Here is a 21,522-nt window from a genome sequence, read left to right as displayed (position 1 = left end):
ACCCCACTCCCAGGACTCAGTCTTTGCTCAGATAATACGAGTTCATTAATAGCTTGATTAATCACACCTCATATTTTCATGGTGCTTTTAAAAATAAAACATTTGAAAGCACTTTCACACCCACCCTGGGCCTCAGAGTTGCACGGCGGGTCTTATCATCCCGCTGCAAGTGAGAAAGGGAGCGCTCAGCCTCTGAGGAGCAGCAGGGCAGGGACCATGCGTGCCCACGCAGGAGCCCTCTCCCTGCCTACAGCTCCACCTGCGGGCCTCTCTGCTCAGCCTCGGGCTCTCCCTGCAGGGCAAGAGTGAGGTGGCCATCTTTGGCAGAGCGGTTGAAATTCAAGGGAGAAGAAGGGGTAGTCGTTCAGTCACTCAACAAACACTCCATCAGCATCCTGGGCTCCCGCCCCAAGCAAGTACAACGGTGTGCAAACTATTCTTAAAGCACCAGTTCTGAAGGCACCATGGAGAGAGGCTCAGGGGACAGCGTGGGCACTGGGACGAGTGACAGATAGTGTGGTTCCAGGAAGGCATCCCAGAGGAAGTGGCACATTTGCTAAAACTTGAAGGCTGGGTGAGGGCTCCCAGGTGGACCGCATGGGGCAGGTCTGCCAAGGGTCCCTCCATTAGATGCTCCCTCATCCACCTGCCCGCTGCCTCTTCTGCCTCCCTCCGCTTGTTCATGTGGGAAGATCTCATCATTCCCTTGCACACAGCTCTCCAGAGGCTCCCATTGCCATTGCGGTAGAATCCCAGCTCCCTACTGGACCTAAAGACCCCAGGTCAGGCCCCTGCTCCCTGTCTCTCATGAGTCTTCCCTGCCCTCCCTCCACTCTGGCCATGCTGACCTCCTCACAGGCCTCACACAGCCTGTTCTCTGCCTGACAGCCTCTGCTGCTCCTGTTCCTAAAACCCTTTTCCATCTGGCTTTGGCATTCAGGGCTCTGCTCAGATATCACCTCTGCAGAGAGATCTGCCCTGAGTCCTCCTCCCCTCCAGAGCCCTTGAGCCCACACCCTTTCTGAAATAGCACCCCTTTTACCTGTGTTGTAACCCTCAGCAACATCTGGAATCCTTTATTTTGTTTTGTTTCTCCAGCTTGGAGAGCAGGGGCTGTGTTTGTCTTGCTCACTCTATCCCAGAACAGGTCTGGCACTCCAGAAGTGTTTGTTTGAATGAATGAACAAATGAATTCATTTCAGGTCATGGGAGCCCTATGCAATGGGAGGGAGTGAGTCCCAGGCTCAGCTCTGGCCAAGCCCCCACCTGCCTCCACATACACACAGATGAACCTACGTGGTCTCCCAAGCCCTTCTCCCTTGCTGTTCGTTATGAGGGATGCTGGGGGTGGGGACTGCTTGGAATGTTGCTTCCACCCTTAATGGGGCATCCAGAGCAGGGGTGTTGTCTCAGGCTGTCTTGGGCAGCCAGTGCCCTCCCGAGACAGGTGGGGACCAGCTGGCCAGCCCTAGGGCTCACTAGAAGTGGGGTCATGCTTTGGGGTCTGATTTGTATGCAGGTGACCAAGAGCCTATTGGGGATCTGTCAGTAAGTGAAAGTGGTTTTCTAACTGATCTCCAGTAAGGCAGCTGGGCCAGGCCTTAGCAGGTAGGAGAGCCTTGGCTGGGGCCTGGTGAACCAGAGCCTCTTGGGGAAGTGAAGGCTGGGGTTTGGGGCCTGCCAGGGCTGTATGTGGCCTGCACCTGCCAGCCTTCCTGCAGCCCCTGGGTGTCCAACCCAGCAGAGCAATCCTCCCATGTTCGTTGTCTCAGTGGCCCCGAGGGCAGCAGCAGCAGGCAACCCACTCTAAGTCCCCAGCTGTGAATGCCAGCACTAGGCAGCCTTGAGCTTAGCTGCCCACCTGTTTCTCCTCTGTAAGAGTTATAGCACCAGTGAAGCCAGACCCTGTGTGCAGAGGGTAAAGCGATATGTGTGGTTGCCTGGGGGAGTGAGGTGGGGGACCCCTTTTTCCAGAGGAAGTGACAGTAGAGCTGGGCCCGGAGGAGAAGGTAGGGAAGTGCTGGCAGAGGAGGGAGGAAGGGGGTTTGAGACAGAGAAGACCATGGGCAGAGACCTAGAGGTGGTAGGGGTGGTGCCTTGAAGGGATCAGTAAGTGTTTCTGCACAGGAAGGCTAAAGAGCTGTCTGTGCTGGAACGGAAAACTCAGGGATGCCAGCCAAAAGCAACTGGCCCCATCCTGAAGCACCCATGGGAGCCAGGCACACAGTAGAAAGCAGAAGAGGCAGGCCAGGGGTAGGACAATAGGGATTGGTGGGGACTGTGGTAAACTAGAGAGCTTGGGCCCTATGGGAAGGATCACCTGTCACTGGGCCCGGAGCATGGACTGTTTGGTGTTGTCCTTTTTTTAGACAAGTACAGGATTCAGTCAAAGACAGCGATGCTCACTCTAGTGGCTTGCAGTATGGAGGGGGAGAGACCCGCGGCTCATGCTCTGCCTTAGTTCAGGCAAGAAGCCCGAGGGGGACAGTGAGGGGTCAGGCCAATCATGTGCTGACCATGGGGTGGAGCCCACGTGGCAGGCTCCAGGGCCAGAGGAGGAGAAGCCAGCTCTGGCCGCCCAGGAAGCTTCTAATAGCTCCAAGAGGACAACCAGTGGGGCCTGAATTTACCCCTGCCCGTAGCCTCAGAGTGTCCTTGGTAGAGGGCATAGCTGCAGCCTGAAGGGTGCCCCCGGGTCCACCCCGTAAATGCCTCCCCCCAGGGTGAGGAGGGTAAGGCCGCACCAGCGTGGCGTGACAGAGGCCCTGGAGAAGTGAGCTATGTCCCTTATTGGTCACAGTACATTTATTTTTCATTAGCAGTTAAATGCAGACATGAGGGATTGTGCTGGGTTCAGCAGGCAGCTGACGTGAGCAGTGCTTGGTGTCGCGAGCAATAGGGTGGCTAGAGGGCCACTCGCTGCCCGTATTCCTGGCTGGGACCCCTGCCCTTCCAGCCCTGAGCTAGTGGGCAGGCACCAGCCATTGCTTCCAGCCTCCGTGAAGTGAGGCGCAGGTAAGCCTGGAACCTGCCACTGAGGGGTCCCATCCCCCGCTGGGGCTGCTGACCCCTGCCCCCTCACCCCTCCAGACCCCACTCAGTGGTCAGGCTTGGCCCTTTTCTGGGCAGCCGGGGGGGTCTGTGGAGACACCATGTCTAGAGGGGCCCCAGGCCTGCTGGCTCCCCGCTCCAGGCCTGCACGCAGGAGCCCACGCTCCCGTTCGTGTGCACACCTTAGGCCTGCACCTGCCCCAGCCCTCCCTAGCGGAGTGGCGAGTGGCTGCCCAGTGACAGTGAAGAGGAAGTGTAATAACAAAGGTCACGACACTTTTTGAGTCCAGGGTCTGAGCCAGGGCGTGTAAGGGCCGTGACTTCACCCTCAGAGCTCAGTTTCCATCTGTAAGATGTCTAGACCGCTCCTCCCCTCTGCCTGCACCCCCACATTCCTCAGCCTCCACCAGACCCCAGGGGGCACTGGCAGAGCCCTGGAGCAGGCAGGATGGAGAAAGGGAAGCTTTGTTTCCCCAACTGGCAAGTGTGCTTCCTGGGCAGGTTGGCCTTGGTCTTGGAGCTGAAGGAAAGTGCACAGGCCACGCCAAAGAGAGCTCAAAGAGGAAAGACAGTCTGGGGAGAGGCCAGGGGTGGGGGTTGATGGTAGTGCTGCAGATGCCATCTGGCTGAGTCAGAAACACCCTCCACACTCCCCCATCCCTCCCACCCAAGGGCATGACTCCCCACCCCAACCTGAGGGCAAGGCATCTGGCTCTGTGCCTCAGTTTCCTCAAAGACATTGCTGTTATGACTGCTGAGTTAGGGGAGAGGCATTCCTTTGCCCTCAGAAATCCAAAACCGCTAGGCCCTGGCATGAGCCGGGCACAGTGCCTTTTCTCATCTTCTCCTCACACCTGCCCAAAGAGTGGGGTGCTCCCTCTGGCAGGCGAGGAGATGGGCTCGTGGGGGGGGGTGTGCCTGAAGTCACACCAGGTTTCAGCCTCTCTTGGCTGGCATTCCTAGCTCACCTGAGCTGGCCCAGGACACCCACAGGACCAGGCACAGATCCCCTCCCCAAAATCACAGTCTGGGGGTGGAAAGGACAGACTCCCAGCTTGGAAAGAGAGGCCCTGTGCAAACCAGAGGGAAAGGGCTGTGTGGCTGCCCTCCACACAGAGAGGGAGCCAGGCCTTCTTGGGTTAGAAGCCCACTGTGGGTTTCGGACTGCCCTCAAAAGGGTAGATGGTAGAAAACCCAAGAGGCTGACCACGTGAGGGACCTCCAGAGTCTCCCAAGGGACGGACGGGACCTCGGTGTCAGAGATGACTAATGGGTGAATGGCTAATTCACCCAAGGTCACCACCTCCAGGCCCCACTCAGTGGTCAGGCTTGGCCCTTTTCTGGGCAGCCGTGGGGTCTGCGGAGACACCATGCCTAGAGGGGCCCCAGCAAGGAGCTGCGTTGGTCTCCGAAGCCCAAGTTCTTCCCTCTTTATGCCCAGAGGCCACTGTTGATTGTGAGAGTGGGTTGTGGGAAATCACAGTGGCCCTGAGGGAAAAGCCAGGCTGTAAGGGGCCTGTTTGGTGGGCAACTGGCTGGAAGCTGAGGGCACCCCGTCTCCATCCTCCCACTCCCACCCAACTCACCCTTCTCCACCCTCCCAGGGGTCCTGCTTGTCCAACAGACTGTCAGACTGCTGTGGGGGAGGGGGATGACCTCCGCCAAAGCCTCAGAGCCAATTACCTGTGTCATTAGCAACAAATGACTTGTGGATGCTTGTGGTTTTCAGCTAAAATTAGAAGGAAGCATGTATTCAGGTCTCCTTGAAGGGGCGGGACCTAGCCTAGGTCCCTCAGGCTCTCAGACACACACTTCTAGCTCCCACCCTGCCCGGCAGCACAGGCTCTCCCTCACCCACACCTCCCCTGGGCCTCTCCTATAGCGCGGCCACCCGCAACCCCCATATTCTCCCTCACAGCTGCCCCTTCACCTCCTTCTCTCACATGCTATTTTCTGAGCACCCCCTGCTTCCAGGGGCCAGGAATGGAAATGAACCCAGAAGTGGCCCCAGAGATGCCGGACATGGGAGGAAGGGACCCTGCCCACCTGTCCTGCTGGGGTCCTCTCCCTCCCTCCAGCACTCTCTGGACCTCTGAGGGTGGTGGGCTGCCTCCCCAGGCCCCTGAACTTCTACCCGGGTAACAGGAGGCCCTAACTTCTGTTGTCTGTGGAGGGCCCCCTAAGTGCTGGGACTCCCACCCCCATCTCATTTCTGCTCTCCATAGTCTTCCGAAGTGGGTGGGCTCTCCCCATTTGGCAGAGGGGACACTGAGGCTCAGGGGAGCATTCAGTAGCCTGGATCGCTGGGCTGGATGTGGGAGCCTGGCCCCATTAGCTGCCTTCCCAGAGCCCAGCCCCAGCCCCTGAATGGGCACACAGCCCCCACGGGCCCCAAAAGCCTGCCAGTGGCCCTGGCTCACCTTCCCACTCTGCCCCCACTGCAGGTGCCCAGCAGAGTGCTACGGTGGCCAACCCGGTCCCCGGTGCCAACCCAGACCTGCTTCCCCACTTCCTGGTGGAGCCTGAGGATGTGTACATCGTCAAGAACAAGCCGGTGCTGCTGGTGTGCAAGGCCATGCCTGCCACGCAGATCTTCTTCAAGTGCAACGGGGAGTGGGTCCGCCAGGTGGACCACGTGATAGAGCGCAGCACGGATGATGGCAGCGGTGAGTCCTGGCTGTGCGGCCAGGCAGGGCCCAGGGAAGGGGAAGCCAGTCTCCACCTCAGGGAAAACGGAGGCCCAGAGGGGGGCTTGCGATCGCCTCTGGCTGCACGCCTGTGAGCAGGAGGCCAGGATGTCACCAGCCCCGTGCCCACCACCCCAGCTCCCCAGAAGAGGGAGGACTCCCACACCTAGGTCTCCCTGTATGTACACCAGGGCCTTCCCTAGGAGGCCACACCCTCACCAGACCTGACCACTTGGGAGGGCCCCTACAAAGGCCCCCCCGGATGCTGTGGTTGGAGGGCCACAGGGCTGGGCTAAGCCAGGGGCAGCCTGGTGAGAGGTGCCAGCAAAGAGAGGGAGTTGGGAGGGAGTAGCTCCCAGAGGACAGAGGAGCCCACAGGCCTCATACTCCGTGAGTGTTTGATCTGCCTGCCCCATTCACTCATTTGTACATTCCCTGAGCACCCGCTTTTGTGCCAGCGACAAGCCACCACCCTCAGAGAGCCCCAACTCCTGCAGAGAGGTGGTTGGCATGGGGAGATCTCAGTGAGCCCTGGGGGCTATGGTGGCAAGAGGAAAGCAGACTGAGGCTCCTCAGAGGAAGTGACGTGGAAATGAAGGGGTTCTGAGAGCTAGTCCGAGAGAGGAGAGGGGAATGGCATTCCAGGATAGGGGCTCAGCATGAGCAAAGTCTTGGAGTCAGAGAGGCTGGCGTGCTGCTCAAGGTCAGCAGGGAGGGTGGGGTGTGGGCACAGGGAACGGTGGTACCATCTGGAAGACTTGCCCATCAGGCTCTGGAGTGGGGTCACAGTCCCATGGGATTTCAAACTGCCAAGTGGCATGGTCAGAGCTTTGGGTGACACTTGGGGCCCATGGGGGTGAGGGGACTGATGGAAGGGGCAGACCCAGAGACACAGAAGAGAGGGAACCAGTGAGACTAAGCGAAGATGTAGAGGGAGGGCTTCCAGGAACCACAGGCAGACTCAGGAAGTACCCTTCCCATGGGATACCCCTTCCCATGGGATACCCCATTCTGTGCCCCTACCCTGGCCTCAGGCAGCGTGTGGGCTTTGGGATGTGAGTGAGAGCGCTTGTCTGGGTCCTAGCACTCCCCAAGATCAGGCCTGGTGGAGCTGACAACAGCCTCCCTTCCTCCTCACTAGCTGGACCCCAGTTCAGTTTACTTCCTCTCCCTTCGCTCTGGCGCTCTGTGAGGCCCCCACGTATGAGGAGCCCTCAGGATGAGTCCCGAGACACACAGCACACACTTGTGGGGCTGCAGACACCAGTGTGAGACGAGCACAGGCTGGCTGTGCCCGGGACAATTCATGCTGATGTCAAGGCAGGCAAGAAACCGCAGGCCCAGAAGGATGGCCTAAGCTGCCAGGCAGAAGGGTCTGCGTAGCCCAGGAAAGAGTCCAGATGAGGAGTAATTTCCAAGCGTGAGTCTTAAAACCTCCTAGAGTGAGCATTTCCCAGGCCGAAGGGCCACAAGACCCAAACGCAGAGACCCAGGTATGGACAGAAGGGGCCCTGGGGGGCACACAGAAGGACATGGGGTTGCGACCACACCAGAACCTTGGAAAGTTGGTGCTGGGCAGAAGGAGACTGCAGGACGGGGTCTTGCCTGGGAGAACTTGGAAACTCTCCCAGTAACCGTGATGTGAGTAGCCTTGAGTTTAGGCAGCAGGTGACTTGGTCCTCAGAGCCAACCTGTCATGTTACAGATGGCTGTGACTCATCAGGGCCCCAAAAGGGTTCCAACCAACCATTCCGGTCCCTAGAAGTCACACCTGACTCTCCCCAGCTCAAGTCAGCAGGGGCAGGCCTTCTTGCTGCCAGGTGTTGGCTCCCAAGTTAGTGATTCCTGCCCCGGCCCGAGACCTGCGCTGGCTGGGCCTAGACACAGCTGCTAGTTGCAGCTTCTTTCTTGGAGTCCTCAGAGGTTAACTCTGTGCCAGGCCTAGATTAGCACCCACAATGATCCGCCACCTTCGGACCCCACCTTCAGACCCCAGCAGAGGTACCAGAAGCCTCCCTGCCCCTGCAACTTTAGGGCCTGGTGGGGTATCTGCCCTCCCTGCCCTGGGCCTCAGTTTCCTCATCTGCAAAATGGGAGTGAGGAGGGTCCCCTTGCAGGTTGGTGGGAGAAGCCATGAGAACTCATGCACCCTGTGTGAGCCCAGCTCCAAGCCTTTCTTCTCTTCCCACCCCACACCCAGGGCCCAGCACCACTTTGGGGCATAGTGAGTCCTCCCACTGACAGAGCCCCCAGGGAGAGGACAGATGAGGAGAAGGAAGCTGTAGTCAGAGACCTGCCTTCCTGTATGATTAAGGGCCTGTCTGGAACTTCTTAGAAGTTTGAAGGCTCTAGGCCAGTCTCCAGCTGCTCCCAGGTTCCCCTTCCAGGCTTCCCCACAGACCCCTCCTTGTCTCCTGCCATCAGGAGGGCTGGAATTCAAGGCTTGGCTGAGATCCAGGTCAGGGCCTGCATAGCAGTCACAGGCTGGGCCACATATGCCAAGACCCACCACCCCACACTCCCCAACAGGCTCTTCTGGCCTTGCTCCCTTCAAACCGGGTGGAGAGCAGAGCTCGTGGGGACATATCCCTCCCATAATCACTGCGGCCCTTTCCTGCCCTGAGCATACAAACTCAGGCATCCCATGGCCAGCACATCTGACTTTGTATTGATCTTGATTTCTCAACCCAAAACCATTGAGTGCTTTGAGAAGAGATAGGCTTCCCTTGCTCAGGAACAGATGGCACTGCAGTGGGGAGTGGTGCCATGCAAGGACTCAGACCGAAGACCCTGACCCAGAAACATTCTGTTGTCAGGTGGGTATGGAGGAGTCCTAGGTCAGTGCAGATCTGCAGCCCCACCCATTCCTGTGTGGGTAGCTGGGTGGACACCCCAAGAGACAGCATTCCTCTCTTCCCCTCACTTGTCCCCATTCCCCATCCAGAAGGCCAGGAGGAGGGACCAAAGCCTCAAACCCAACCCTGCTGATGCTATAAAAGCCTAAAGTCAGAGAGAGCAAGCCTTGGAGTCCCACCTGGGAAGGTAATTTATTGTGTGTCAAACAAACTGGTTATTAGAAGCAGATTGATGAGAAAGTGAGAATCTAAACCCCAACTTGGCCTCAGAGCCCAACCTCCACCCCCCTAACCCTCCATCTCCCAAAAATACTCAATACACCCACACTGGGGCCTCCCCATGTGCCCACAGCATTTACACACCCACTCACACCCCACACACTCTGGGGCCAGCAGGGACACTGCATCCTTCCTCCCCGGCATCTGCCCAGTGACCTGCCGGGAGGAAGGCACCGTCTTCACATCAAGGACCAATAGGGCAGTGTCTGGGTCTCCTCCTGGATCCACCACCCTCCTGGAGCTTGTGGACCTCAAGGGTGCTGCCAGATCTGGGACATCATGGACAAACTTGGCCCTCATTCATGGCAGCAGGAAGGAGATGAGGGGGTGGCAGTGGCAGGACAGAGAGGGGAGGAGATGGGGATAAAGAAATAGGAGTGCTTAAATTTAGTGCTGTTCTCCCTAAACTGAGTTGCCTGAGCTCCCACCACCACCATGGGGGATGCAGTAGTCCATCCATCCACAGACCTGTCCACTCAGGAAGGGTACCAGGTTCAGAATGTTCTAAAAGTCTCTCACCACTAACCCTAGAGGCTTAGAGCTGGAGGGCCCTGTCACCACCCCCAAATGTATACATGGCTCCTTGTGCTTGTCAGGTAGCTAGAGCCCAGGGCCCTTCTCCTGTATACAGACCCTGTGAGGGACCCTCTGTTCTCAGCCCTCACCCTACCGCCAGAGAATACACACACCTTTTTATTTCACCTTTGAGAAAAGGGGTTGCAGGCAGTGGCCAGAACAGAGGGAGCTCAGCCATGATGACCTCAGCCAGAGGTGGACACCGCCCCCCTCCACCTCCTGTGAGAGCTTGCTGGGGGCAAGGGGGAAAAATCTGGGGACCCGGTGTGGGAGCTGGAAAGACTCATGAGGAGGGGTCTGGGCTGGGGTCAGGGAAAGACATGTTAAAGAAGTTAAGAGGGAAAACAGCCTCCCGGCCTGCCTGCTCAGCTGGGCTGCCGCCCCTCCTGCAATGCAGCCCTAATTGAATTTCTCTGTTAACAATGGAAACACATTGGTTGCCCGGCCTCTCTCCCTTTTTCTGATAAGCCAATGACCCGAGGGAAATTGGGGTCAGGAGAAGGAGAAATTGGAAACAGTCTTGTCTCACTCCTGGGGACACTGGTTTTGTCCAAGGGCCAGGGGACTAGAAGAGGGCTAGTATCTCCTGTCCAGGATCCTCAGAGGATTTGGCCTCCTTGGTGTCCCATTTTCGGGGTCCAGGTATGGCAGAAGGTAGAGGGGCTCAGTCTATCCTTGAGTTGGGTCCCTTCAGCCCAGCCCAGTCAGGGCAGAGAGGGTCCCAGATACCCATCGCTGGCCAGCTTCTCCTCTGCAGACTGCCCCCTCACCCCTCCACCCCACCGCCTCTCCGTGAAATGGGCAGGGGGGACCTGAACGCACTGTGGATTCAGACAGCCCTGAGCAGCTACAGCAAATCACCATCTCTCTAAGCCTCTGTTTCCTTATCCGTAGAGTGGGAGCAATACCATCCAAGGGAGTAGATTGAAGAAAATAAGCCAGCATGTGGGAAAACCCTGGCTAAGCCCCAGGGGTCTATTATCATACTACATAATCGCTGTAATTATACTGTTAATAGCTGTTATTATATTATCACATGTCATAATCTACCTGCTAAACCCCAGGGAGAGGAACCAGATCCTTCCTCACCTTTTTTAACCACAAAGGCCCCAGAGATATCCTATCTGCCCACCCCTTCTGCCTGGGGTTGTTGAAGGCCAGCCTCTGTAGCCCAAAACTCCTCTGTACTGTTGTCTCTGAAACAACAGCAAGCCTGCTTAGAGACATTTCTGTGGCTGCAGGGAGACAGGCCTTGGGTAACAAAGTATAGTGAATGGAAGTGCTAAGGACTGGCTCCTGGCCTTCGGGAGATATAAATGGAGCACCCCCTGAGGCTCCCCCAGAGTTCCTTCCAGGCTAAAGGTTGCCTTCAGGGTCCACTCTCCTTCTGAGCCAAAGACCCTGACACATCTGGGCGGCAAGAACCGTGTGAGGCTTGGCACGACCAGAACTCTGGCTACCCACCCCTCCTGCCCCCCCAGGGCTGCCCGCCATGGAGGTCCGCATCAACGTCTCAAGGCAGCAGGTGGAGAAGGTGTTTGGGCTGGAGGAGTACTGGTGCCAGTGTGTGGCGTGGAGCTCCTCAGGCACCACCAAGAGTCAGAAGGCCTACATCCGCATTGCCTGTGAGTCCGGGGCCTGGCCCTTGGTCAGGGGTGGACGGAGGGTATCACCAAGGGTAAGGGTCTGTTCAGAAAACCTCAGGTCCTGCCTAGATGGCGGAGAAAGTGCCTCTGTCTACTCCCCAGCCACTCCCATATCCCCCTAGTCACTTGGCACTTTCTCTAGCCATGCGCCACAGCCCCTGCGGGACCAGGGGACAGGGCCAGCCAGGCTGAGCCGGCATGAGACACTCAGGCTGGAGGACACTCTTGCTCTTCTCTCAGATTTGCGCAAGAACTTCGAGCAGGAGCCGCTGGCCAAGGAGGTATCCCTGGAGCAGGGCATCGTGCTGCCCTGCCGCCCACCCGAGGGCATCCCCCCGGCTGAGGTGAGAGGGGCTCTGGTGCCCGCTCCACAGGTGGGTAGGGCTCCCAGGTCTTGGGTTCTGCCTGCCCTGACGCTCCCAGGGGCTACTCTCGCTCCAGGTAGGGCCAGCATGGGCGGGCAGTGCAGTGGCATGGCTCCCTCCCCCAGGTGGAGTGGCTCCGGAACGAGGACCTGGTGGACCCGTCCCTGGACCCCAATGTGTACATCACAAGGGAGCACAGCCTGGTGGTGCGACAGGCCCGCCTGGCCGACACGGCCAACTACACCTGCGTGGCCAAGAACATCGTAGCGCGTCGCCGCAGCGCCTCAGCTGCTGTCATCGTCTACGGTGGGCCCCAGTGCTGGTGGGGCAGAGGGGCTCCCAGGCATAGGGAGATGGGCAACGATGTGTGAATGGCTCCCCATGGAGCCAGGGCCCAGTGGACCAGGCTGTGGCCTCCCTGGGAAGGACAGGGAGAGGGCTTGCTGTGGCTATCTGGGAGCCAAGGGGCGTAACTGGGCTGAGGTGTGGGACAGGTTGGTGGTCCTCTGTGGTGAGACCATCCCTTGGGTTACCTATGGGCCAGGGACATTGTGCAAGTGGAGATGAGGGCACAGGATGGGAGTCTAGGAAAAGTAACAGACCACAGCCCATGCTCCTGTGTCCCAGGTGTGGGAAGTTGAGTGTTCCAGGCACCCCAGGACCAGGCAGAGGGGGCGGGTGCCAGAGTTGCCCTCGTGAAAGACGGGTCTGGGCTGGAGGAGCATGGGAGCTGCAGCTAGGCCTGGCTGCCCTGGGTGCTTGCAGAGCCTGTTGGGAGAAGGGGCTGTGGAGCCGGTACTGCCAGGCCCTGGGGGCTAGCGAGCACCAGCATGGGCTCCCCTCCAGGGCTTCTCTACCAACACAGCCACAGCCCGCCCCTTTCCAGCTCACAGCCCCTCTGCCCTCCTGCCCTGGCCCCTGGGCCAGCGTGTCTGAGGAAGCCCCCGCTCCCTGACCCCAGTCCTTCTCTGTCCGGCCAGTGAACGGTGGGTGGTCGACGTGGACCGAGTGGTCCGTCTGCAGCGCCAGCTGTGGGCGCGGCTGGCAGAAACGGAGCCGGAGCTGCACCAACCCGGCGCCTCTCAACGGGGGTGCCTTCTGTGAGGGGCAGAATGTCCAGAAAACAGCCTGCGCCACCCTGTGCCCAGGTACCAGCGGCCGCTGCCTCCCGCATCGCTCCTCACCACGCCATCTCCGTGCCCTGGCTCCATTGTGCCCACCAGCCTGCCCCCCATGGCTCCATCCCACCCACCCACACGCAGGGCCAGGCTCAGTCCAAGGCTGGGATGGGGTTTAGTGTGGTTGGAAGCAGGGCTTAGTCTGTGTCCAGGCTAGGCCTTGGCAGAAGGGCTGAGTCACAGACTCTGCAGTACAGTCAGGACAGGTACAGACAGTGTGGGGCAGGCGCAGGGCACCGCCTGAGGCTACAGAACCGCCTATGCCTGGAATCACAGGGTCTTCGTGGGACCAAGTGCCCTTGCTGCCCCAGGGCCAGGACGGCCCCATAGTGTGGATAGAGTAAAGCAGCCCGGCATCATTGTGCCTCCCGTCATTAGCATGCGTCATTCAGGCCAGCCGGACACCAGAGGGTGTGCTCCTTACCACAGCATTGCACCTAGGTCTGGATGCCCAGCAGGGCCGCACTGGCGAACTGCCTAGGCTGCTGCCCAGGCTGACCACACCATCTCCTCTCTGTCCCTGTCTGTCTCTCCTCTAGTGGATGGCAGCTGGAGCCCATGGAGCAAGTGGTCAGCCTGTGGGCTCGACTGCACCCACTGGCGGAGTCGTGAGTGTTCTGACCCAGCACCCCGCAATGGAGGTGAGGAGTGCCGGGGTGCTGATCTGGATACCCGAAATTGTACCAGCGACCTCTGTGTGCACAGTGAGTCCACTCTGCCCCAGGAGTCCTCTTGATTTTGCCAGGATTGGCCCTGACCAGCCCCAGGGAGGTGACAGCTAAGGGAATCAGTCCCCTGACACAGGCTGTACCCCCCGCTCCAAAATTCAGGACCCTCGGGAACTCCCCATCCCTAACATACCCACACATGTGCCCTTGTATACCCCAGTACCTCCCCCACCTCTCCTGAAACATGCATACATGGTAACCTTTCCCATGTCCCCCAGGCTTCTGGATCCCCCTCCTTTCCTGCAGTTTCACCTCCACGCGGTCCCCCAAGTGCACACACGAGTCCTGTGGGGACACCGGGCTTGTGAGGCCTGTTAATTACAAGGCCATAACTAACAATTAAAGATCTCCGTTGGATTTTTTTTTTCTCTAGAACACACCCTCCCCCGTTCTTTCAATTAAAAACCTAATTATCTGTGTCAATTCCTTTCTGATGGACATTTCTTCCATTATGCAAAGCCCTTCTAAAATCAATATAGCTTCCTCCAGGCAGTCAATCACCCCCACCCCAGCCCTGCCTCAAGCCTGGGGAGCAGACCAGGAGAAAAGCCCTGGCACCCCAGCTTCTGGCCCAGGGACATGGCTAGGAATTAGATTAGCAGACCCTCCCCTCCAGGAAGTAGAGCCCCTACTTTGGGGATCCTAGGAACTTCCGCCAGCCCCAGCTGCCCTGGGCCCCAGAAGAGTAGGTTCAGCCTAGCAGCCCACTAGGGCTGCCTGGGAAAGCGTCTCCTCCCCTCCTCCATCCTTCAGTAGCAGCAGCCTCAGACTGAATGAGCAGTGAGAGATGTGATTTGCCCAGAGTGACACAGCAAGGTGGTGGCAGATGCAGGTCTGAGATGCACACATGCTGACTCCATGCTCCCTGCCACCAGCATTCGCAGCCCCGCTAGTGCTGATGCCCAAGGAGTGAGCACCTCATCCTCCTGGGGTGTAGACTGCTGACCTCTCCTTCCCGGCCTCCTGCACCCTGCCCCTCCCAAGGCCGCGCTCTTTCCCGCAGCTGCTTCCGGGCCCGAGGACGTGGCCCTCTACGTGGGCCTCATTGCTGTGGCTGTATGCCTCCTCCTGCTGCTGCTCGTCCTCATCCTTGTTTATTGCCGCAAGAAGGAAGGGCTGGACTCAGACGTGGCTGACTCATCCATCCTCACCTCAGGCTTCCAGCCCGTCAGCATCAAGCCCAGCAAAGCAGGTGGGGGGCCCCCTCACTCCCAGCATTCCTGCCAGGCCCCCACACCAAGAACTGCCCAACAGTTCACCTCAGTGCCACCCCCTGAGTCTGTCTTTACCCTTGCAGACAATCCCCATCTGCTCACCATCCAGCCAGACCTCAGCACCACCACCACCACCTGCCAGGGAAGTCTGTGTCCTCGGCAGGACGGGCCAAGCCCCAAGTTCCAGCTCGCCAATGGGCACCTGCTCAGCCCGCTGGGTGGTGGGCGCCACACGCTGCACCACAGCTCACCCACCTCTGAGGCCGAGGACTTCGTCTCCCGCCTCTCTACCCAGAACTACTTCCGCTCCCTGCCCCGTGGCACCAGCAACATGACCTATGGGACCTTCAACTTCCTCGGGGGCCGGCTGATGATCCCTAATACAGGTGAGGAGGACTCCAGGGTGCCCCAGGGAGCTCTAAGAGGCAAATCTAGCCTTGTGTCCCTCCTAGAGGAGGATGGAACAGCTCTTGAAGTTTTTCCTGGGCTGCTCACCCTCGCCCCAAGTGCTGAGCCAGGCACCAAGGAATGGGGAGAGAGTTTTGGAGAGAATCCAGTCACGGCTGGCCGTAGGGCCGGCACTGAGGCCATGGCCAGAGTGTCTCCCTTCTGTTACTTCAGGGCACAGGACTACTAGCCATTCATTTGCACAGTCAGCCAGCCCATGCACCAGACTCTGCGTTGGGCCCTGGGCCCAGAGGTAGGACAGGTGCCAGCCCCAAGGAACTGTGGAACTAATGGGAGAGATGGCAGAGGACAAATGCCCAGACAGGGGGCTGCTCTGCCCACCACCTCACGGAAACCCTTCTGACAAGGTCCACGATGGGGACTCCACAGACCCTTTCCATAGTCCTCTTTTGAGGAAGCACAGCAGCCTCTGGTGTTCCCACCCTGAAAGTCTCTTCTCCCTCAGCTCAGATGACCCCACTTGCCCCTGATTTTCTTACCCCTCTCCAGCTGCTCCTGGTGCCTGTGCCCTAAATGTAGGTGTTCCTCAGAGCTCCCTCCTGGCACCCTCTCACAGAGCAATCTCGCCTACTCCGTGGCTTTAATCGCCATGTCTGTGCAGATCACTCCCACTCCTCCATCCCCAGCCACATTTCTCCTGGGCGACAGAATCATACACCCAGCTGCCTCCTGGGCAGCTCCATCTGGATGTCTCACAGTACCTCAGATTCCTGGTGCCTAAAACAGCACTGTCTCCCACCCTCCCCCAGAACCTCCTGCTTTCTGGCTTTCCCCACCTCAGGGACAACAGAGTCAAGTTGCTCCAGCCAGAAACTGGAGGTCACCTTGACCTTCTACTCTTTTTCACTTGCCCCCCTCATCTCCACAACAGCTTTAGTCAGTCACACACCAGTGCGGTCATTTCTTCCTCCTCAAGTGCTCCTGGTTTGCCTCTTCCCCACTGCCTTTTCTGGCTCAGGCCACCATACCTACCTCTCATCTGGTTCAAGGCAACAAGCACTCACCAATGAAGCCAGACTTAATCATGTCCCTCCCCTTCTTGAGCCCTTTTTGGGGCTCCCCAATGCCCCATACAAAGCCCACATAACAAGGACACAGTGACCTCTGTCCCCTGCCGGCCAGATGCAGAGGCCTCTACCCTCCTTTGCACTTTTTTCATGCACATGGCAGTCACAGTGTGCTCTTGGCACTCCAAGCACACCATGCTGCCCTTTGCACACACGGTTCCTCTGCCCCCATTCACTGACTTATCTGCTAGCTCTCATTCAGGTGTTGGCCTGGCAGCTCTCCCTCTCTGTGCCTCACGTCCTCCTTACAGGGCTGCTAGGATGATGAGGTGAGATGGTCCAGGGACAGGCACACAGTGACACTCAGAGACCATCAGCCTTTCTTGCCCCTGGGGCAGGGGGCTCCCTCCCTCCCCCAGCACCCTTTGCTCCACTTGTCTTTCTGCCCCACCCCGCTGGGCTTAGTGCCTCAGGAGAGCAGGGCCCCTGGTTTTCCCTCATTGCCCTGAGTACTGGACATGAGCATCTACTGAATGTATACGTCTGCCTCAGAGAGCAGTCACACGTGGATCTCTGCGACCGTCACCAGCACTGGCAGCCAGTACCAGGAGGCAGCACAGAGCTGGTGAAGGGAACAGTAGCTGTAAATAGGGCATCAGTGCCTTCCCTCTCCTGCGCTTCAGTTTCTGGGAAGTAGTGATACTCCAGCCAGCCCGCCTCAGACTTCACTCTGGAGCATAAATGCAAGCTTTGGACTTGGGATAAAGGCATAGAATTCCTTCCTCTCCCCAGTCACGTGCCTCCGAGGTCCCTCCTGATGTAGGCGCCCCGTCCCAAAAGAGCAGGAAGGTAGAGCAGGACAACTCCTTGCCGTCCTCAGAGGAACTCTGCAGCCCCTGCCCCACTGGCTCTCCCCTGCAACCACTCCTCACTGAGCAGTCCCTTCTGGTGCTGCCGAGCAGGACACTGCACAGAGCTGAATCCACCAGACAAGAGGACATGAGTGCAGTGACTCCCAAACCAGGGAGGGCTACCAAGGTCAGCAAAGCTGTTAAAGGCCTGCCCTACCTGCAGGCGCTGCTACCAAATGAGGAGCAAAGTCATGGTGGCTGAGAATGGCCATCCCTAAAGATGGCCAGGGCCGATAGGAGGAGGAAAGCTTGAGCAGAGCAGGAGGACAGGGCACCCAGGCGGAGGTGTGCTCAAGAGAGGGACTTCAGAATAGCCAAGGATACAGCATAGGCTGGGCTGAGGAAGCTGCTGGAAAAGCAGCTGGGGCCAGAGGTGAAGGGCTAAGCCAGGGAGCTGGACCTTATGCTGGAGGCAGGGAAGATTTTAAGCAGGAGTGCCCTGGCCCCACCCAGTGTCTTTTGGGTGATAGGTCAGGTAGGTACAGAACACCTAGCACCTTTTGTTCCAGAGCTTTCTGTGCTCAGGCTAACTAGGCATGCTTTTTCCACCCGAGTTCCCTTAGCCTCTCTTGGGGTCACTAGGACTCCGTTTCATGCCTATGTGGGTAGGTGGACAGCCTGGCAGTCCCTGTGGCACCTCTGTCCCCTACTCCAGGCTGGCACTGGTCAGTCCTCAAAGGGAGGTGCCTGTAGGGACTGGGAGAGAGGGGTGTTTGATGTCTTTGCAGCCCTGGTAAACCCCAGGCCTCCTCCTACTTTGTCACAGGGATCAGCCTCCTCATTCCTCCAGATGCCATACCCCGGGGAAAGATCTACGAGATCTACCTCACGCTGCACAAGCCAGAGGATGTGAGGTGTGGGCGCGGGCCCTGTTGCTAGGGCTGGGTGGGTCCTGCCCTCTGCCTTCAGTCACCATGACATCCCCTACCCATCTACTGTCAGACTTGGTCTGGCCTAGCCCTGGGTAGGGCAGGGAAGAACTGCCCATAAGCTCCACCCAGCCCTGGGGCCTCAACCCTGGGGTGCCAATTGCCCTGCCCCAGCCAACTCTCAGGACAGCCCACTGACACCTTTCCCTCTCCACCCATATTTTCCCACTTGAGGTTGCCCCTAGCTGGCTGTCAGACCCTGCTGAGTCCCATCGTTAGCTGTGGGCCCCCTGGAGTCCTGCTCACCCGGCCGGTCATCCTCGCCATGGACCACTGTGGGGAGCCCTGCCCAGAGAGCTGGAGCCTGCGCCTCAAAAAGCAGTCCTGTGAGGGCAGCTGGGAGGTGAGCAGGAATGGCCCTGAGCCCACCCACCTGAGCACTGAGGAGTTCAGAGTGGAGCCTGGGCTTCCTACCTGGCCCTTGAGCCACCCTCTCCCCAGTCTGGCCACTCCTCACAGTTGGAGTTAGCCATGAGCTGACCCATCAGGCCCTTGCCCGCAGGATGTGCTGCATCTGGGCGAGGAGGCACCCTCCCACCTCTACTACTGCCAGCTGGAGGCCGGCGCCTGCTATGTCTTCACTGAGCAACTGGGCCGCTTTGCCCTGGTGGGAGAGGCCCTCAGTGTGGCCGCGACCAAGCGCCTCAAGCTGCTTCTGTTTGCCCCCGTGGCCTGCACCTCCCTCGAGTACAACATCCGAGTCTACTGCCTACACGACACCCACGACGCACTCAAGGTACCCCCCCGCCCCCACCCTGCCACAGGGAGGCCGCACCACCACTGATACTGAGGGCCTCTCCTCCTGGGAGGGGCAGCAGTGGGGAAGGGTGCTCTGGGCCCTAGCCTCAGCTGACCACCTGGGGTGTGCTACAGGAGGTGGTACAGCTGGAGAAGCAGCTGGGGGGACAGCTGATCCAGGAGCCTCGAGTCCTGCACTTCAAGGACAGTTACCACAACCTGCGCTTGTCCATCCACGATGTGCCCAGCTCCCTGTGGAAGAGCAAGCTCCTCGTTAGCTACCAGGTGAGGCCACTCAGGGTGCCTAGAGTGGGCACACCCAAGGTTGGGCACACCTGACTCAGCCTCTCTGCCCACCCCCTCAGGAGATCCCCTTTTATCATATCTGGAATGGCACCCAGCAGTACCTGCACTGCACCTTCACCTTGGAGCGCGTCAGCCCCAGCACCAGTGACCTGGCCTGCAAGGTGTGGGTGTGGCAGGTGGAAGGCGATGGGCAGAGCTTCAATATCAACTTCAACATCACCAAGGTGGGCAGAAGGGGGCATCAGCACTGCAGAAATGTGCCTCCCCCTGCCAACACACACACACTGGGCCTCTCCTGCCACCAAGCCCACCTCCTCCTAGAAACTGCTTGGCAGTTTCCCCCAAGTCTCCAGAGAGAGAGGTGCAGATGCAAACAGACAGATGCAGACAGATGCGATCGCAATCTGACTTGGGGGTGGAAATTGAAGAGGATGTGGGAGCAGCAGGAGGGAGAGACAGAGCCTGGGGGCCTTGGGGTTTCCAGGAGGAGGAACTTTGTACAATGCCTTGAAGGATGAGTAAGGGATAGAGAGTAATGAGGGAAAGGGGGCTTCTGGCAGTGGGAACTGAGTGGGGAGGACAAAGATAGTGAGTTGAGCACAGTGAGTTCTGAGTAATCATTGGGGTGACTTGGGGAGGGGTGATGGGGAGAGAGGAGGGGAATGAGGCTTGATAGCTCCTCTGCTCACTGGCTATGAGACTTTGGGTAGGTCACCATAGCTCTGAGCCTTGAGAACTTCTAAACTCTAGTGAGCAGAGCTCTGGCATACCAAGGGTGCCCAGGAAATAGTACCCATGCTACCCCCATGCTGTGGTGGTTTGGGTGCTCCCCCAGCAGGTGGTGGCAGTGGGCCTGGGCCATCAAAGTTCTAACAGGCACCTCCCCTCTCCCCCACCTCCAGGACACAAGATTTGCTGAGCTGTTGGCTCTGGAGAGTGAAGGGGGGGTCCCAGCCCTAGTGGGCCCCAGTGCCTTCAAGATCCCCTTCCTCATTCGGCAGAAGATCATTACCAGCCTCGACCCACCCTGTAGCCGGGGTGCTGACTGGCGGACTCTGGCCCAGAAACTCCACCTGGACAGGTGGGTGGGAGATGGGCAGGGAGGGGCTGCAAAGGCCCCCTGCAGTCCTTCCTGGCGGGAGAGGATGGGTGGGGTGGGTTAGAAGCTCAGTGGGGCTTGCACCCTGACCACCAGCAGCAAGGGTATCCAGTGCACTTGGCCAAGGGGAGGTCCTGCCCTTGGGTGGGCTGAGAGGCAGAAGGGAACAGCCTGGGGTGAGGCAGGGCTGCTGACTGGCTCCTGTCCCCTCCCTTCCACAGCCATCTCAGCTTCTTTGCCTCCAAGCCCAGCCCCACAGCCATGATCCTCAACCTGTGGGAGGCGCGGCACTTCCCCAATGGCAACCTCAGCCAGCTGGCTGCAGCAGTAGCCGGACTGGGCCAGCCAGATGCTGGCCTCTTCACGGTGTCAGAGGCGGAGTGCTGAGGCCAGCCAGGCCTACAACGCCTATACTCTCACCAGCTTTGGCACCCGCCAGGGACGGGCAGAAGCCAGATGGGGCCCTTTCCCCTACTCAGGGGGAGCTGTGTGGACAGGCCCCCTCCTGGAAGACACTGTCCCTTAACACTGGCCCTTCAGACTCTGCCCACACTTCCACCCCTCCAAGGCCTGCCTGGCCAGGCTGGCACTGCCACCTGCTCTGACCCTGCCCCAGCCTCTGGGGCTCCGGGTGGACAGTGACTAGAGTCCAAGCCAGGCCCAGCCCATCCGTGTGTGTGTATGTGCGTGTGATGCTACCTCTCCTCCTGCCCCTGGCCAGGAGGCCGCATACACACGGGCATACATGCACACGCTGGGCTCGGGACATGGCCCCCAGTGCTCCTGGCTGAGCTGGACCTTATGCAAACATTTCTGTGCCTGCCAGGTAGGGGCACATCTGAGGGGCCTGGCTCCAAGCCTATGAGACTGAGGGCCACAGCTGGACAAGGGGCGGCCCCTGGATTCAGGCGTACGACCACCACGCGGGCATGTGCCCATGCATGTCTCGTGTGCTCATCTCACATACTCCCCGCCAGCCCACCACAAACACACACACATCTCATGCTGTACACCCAGAGGCCACTCACGTCTCTCATACCCAGTGTCAGTCCACATCTGCCTCTCACATGCTGCCCTTCTCCCACCCACCCAGGGACACCCAACGGCTCCTCCCTGATCCTCCCCCTGCCCCCAGCCTGGAGGAGCCCTGCCCAACAGGGCATGTGAATATGCAATGGGAGTCCCGGGCTGGACAATGGCAAGTGTGCGTGCCGTGGTGTGCCCGTTCCTGGGGCTGGCCGGTTCCCCCTGTGGGGCCTGTTGTGTGAAGCTCGTGCCCTGACTCTGTCTTAAGTGCTTTCGCGCACTTACACTTGGCCTTATGTACACAGCCTTGCCCGGCCGCCGGGGCGCGTAGGGATTTTAGCGGACGTGAATGTAAATAAATTATATATATATATTGCTAACCCGAGTGCTACTTCTCTCTGGGAAAGCCAGAGGTCAAGGCTAGTGGACACAAAAGGGCCACACTTGGGCTCTTTGGGA

The 21,522-nt window shown here is 58.8% G+C and overlaps 1 protein-coding gene across 2 annotated transcripts in view; it reads left to right on the top strand.

Moving 5' to 3' along the window:
* The window catches only part of UNC5A (unc-5 netrin receptor A), a gene marked incomplete at its 5' end in the record, with an annotated part of 60,778 nt that extends 39,338 nt beyond the window's left edge, over positions 1-21,440 (top strand). The window contains 15 exons of one of the 2 annotated variants that reach the window (XM_080804883.1): positions 5,496-5,717; positions 10,930-11,073; positions 11,335-11,438; positions 11,585-11,765; positions 12,440-12,607; positions 13,177-13,341; positions 14,369-14,557; positions 14,663-14,965; positions 17,732-17,819; positions 18,069-18,237; positions 18,397-18,630; positions 18,768-18,917; positions 18,998-19,162; positions 19,841-20,019; positions 20,259-21,440. In XM_080804883.1, coding sequence (XP_080661009.1) covers positions 5,496-5,717; positions 10,930-11,073; positions 11,335-11,438; positions 11,585-11,765; positions 12,440-12,607; positions 13,177-13,341; positions 14,369-14,557; positions 14,663-14,965; positions 17,732-17,819; positions 18,069-18,237; positions 18,397-18,630; positions 18,768-18,917; positions 18,998-19,162; positions 19,841-20,019; positions 20,259-20,424 — 2,627 coding nt within the window. In that variant the 3' untranslated portion in view covers positions 20,425-21,440. The remainder of the gene's footprint in view (positions 1-5,495; positions 5,718-10,929; positions 11,074-11,334; positions 11,439-11,584; positions 11,766-12,439; positions 12,608-13,176; positions 13,342-14,368; positions 14,558-14,662; positions 14,966-17,731; positions 17,820-18,068; positions 18,238-18,396; positions 18,631-18,767; positions 18,918-18,997; positions 19,163-19,840; positions 20,020-20,258) is intronic. The other variant, XM_080804884.1, reaches the window with a different exon arrangement.
* Positions 21,441-21,522: the final 82 nt, after the last annotated feature.

This window comes from Martes martes (assembly GCF_963455335.1).
Source record: "Martes martes genome assembly, chromosome: 5".
NCBI classification, from domain to species: Eukaryota; Metazoa; Chordata; class Mammalia; order Carnivora; family Mustelidae; genus Martes; species Martes martes.
This window is presented reverse-complemented; position numbering and strand designations above follow the sequence as displayed.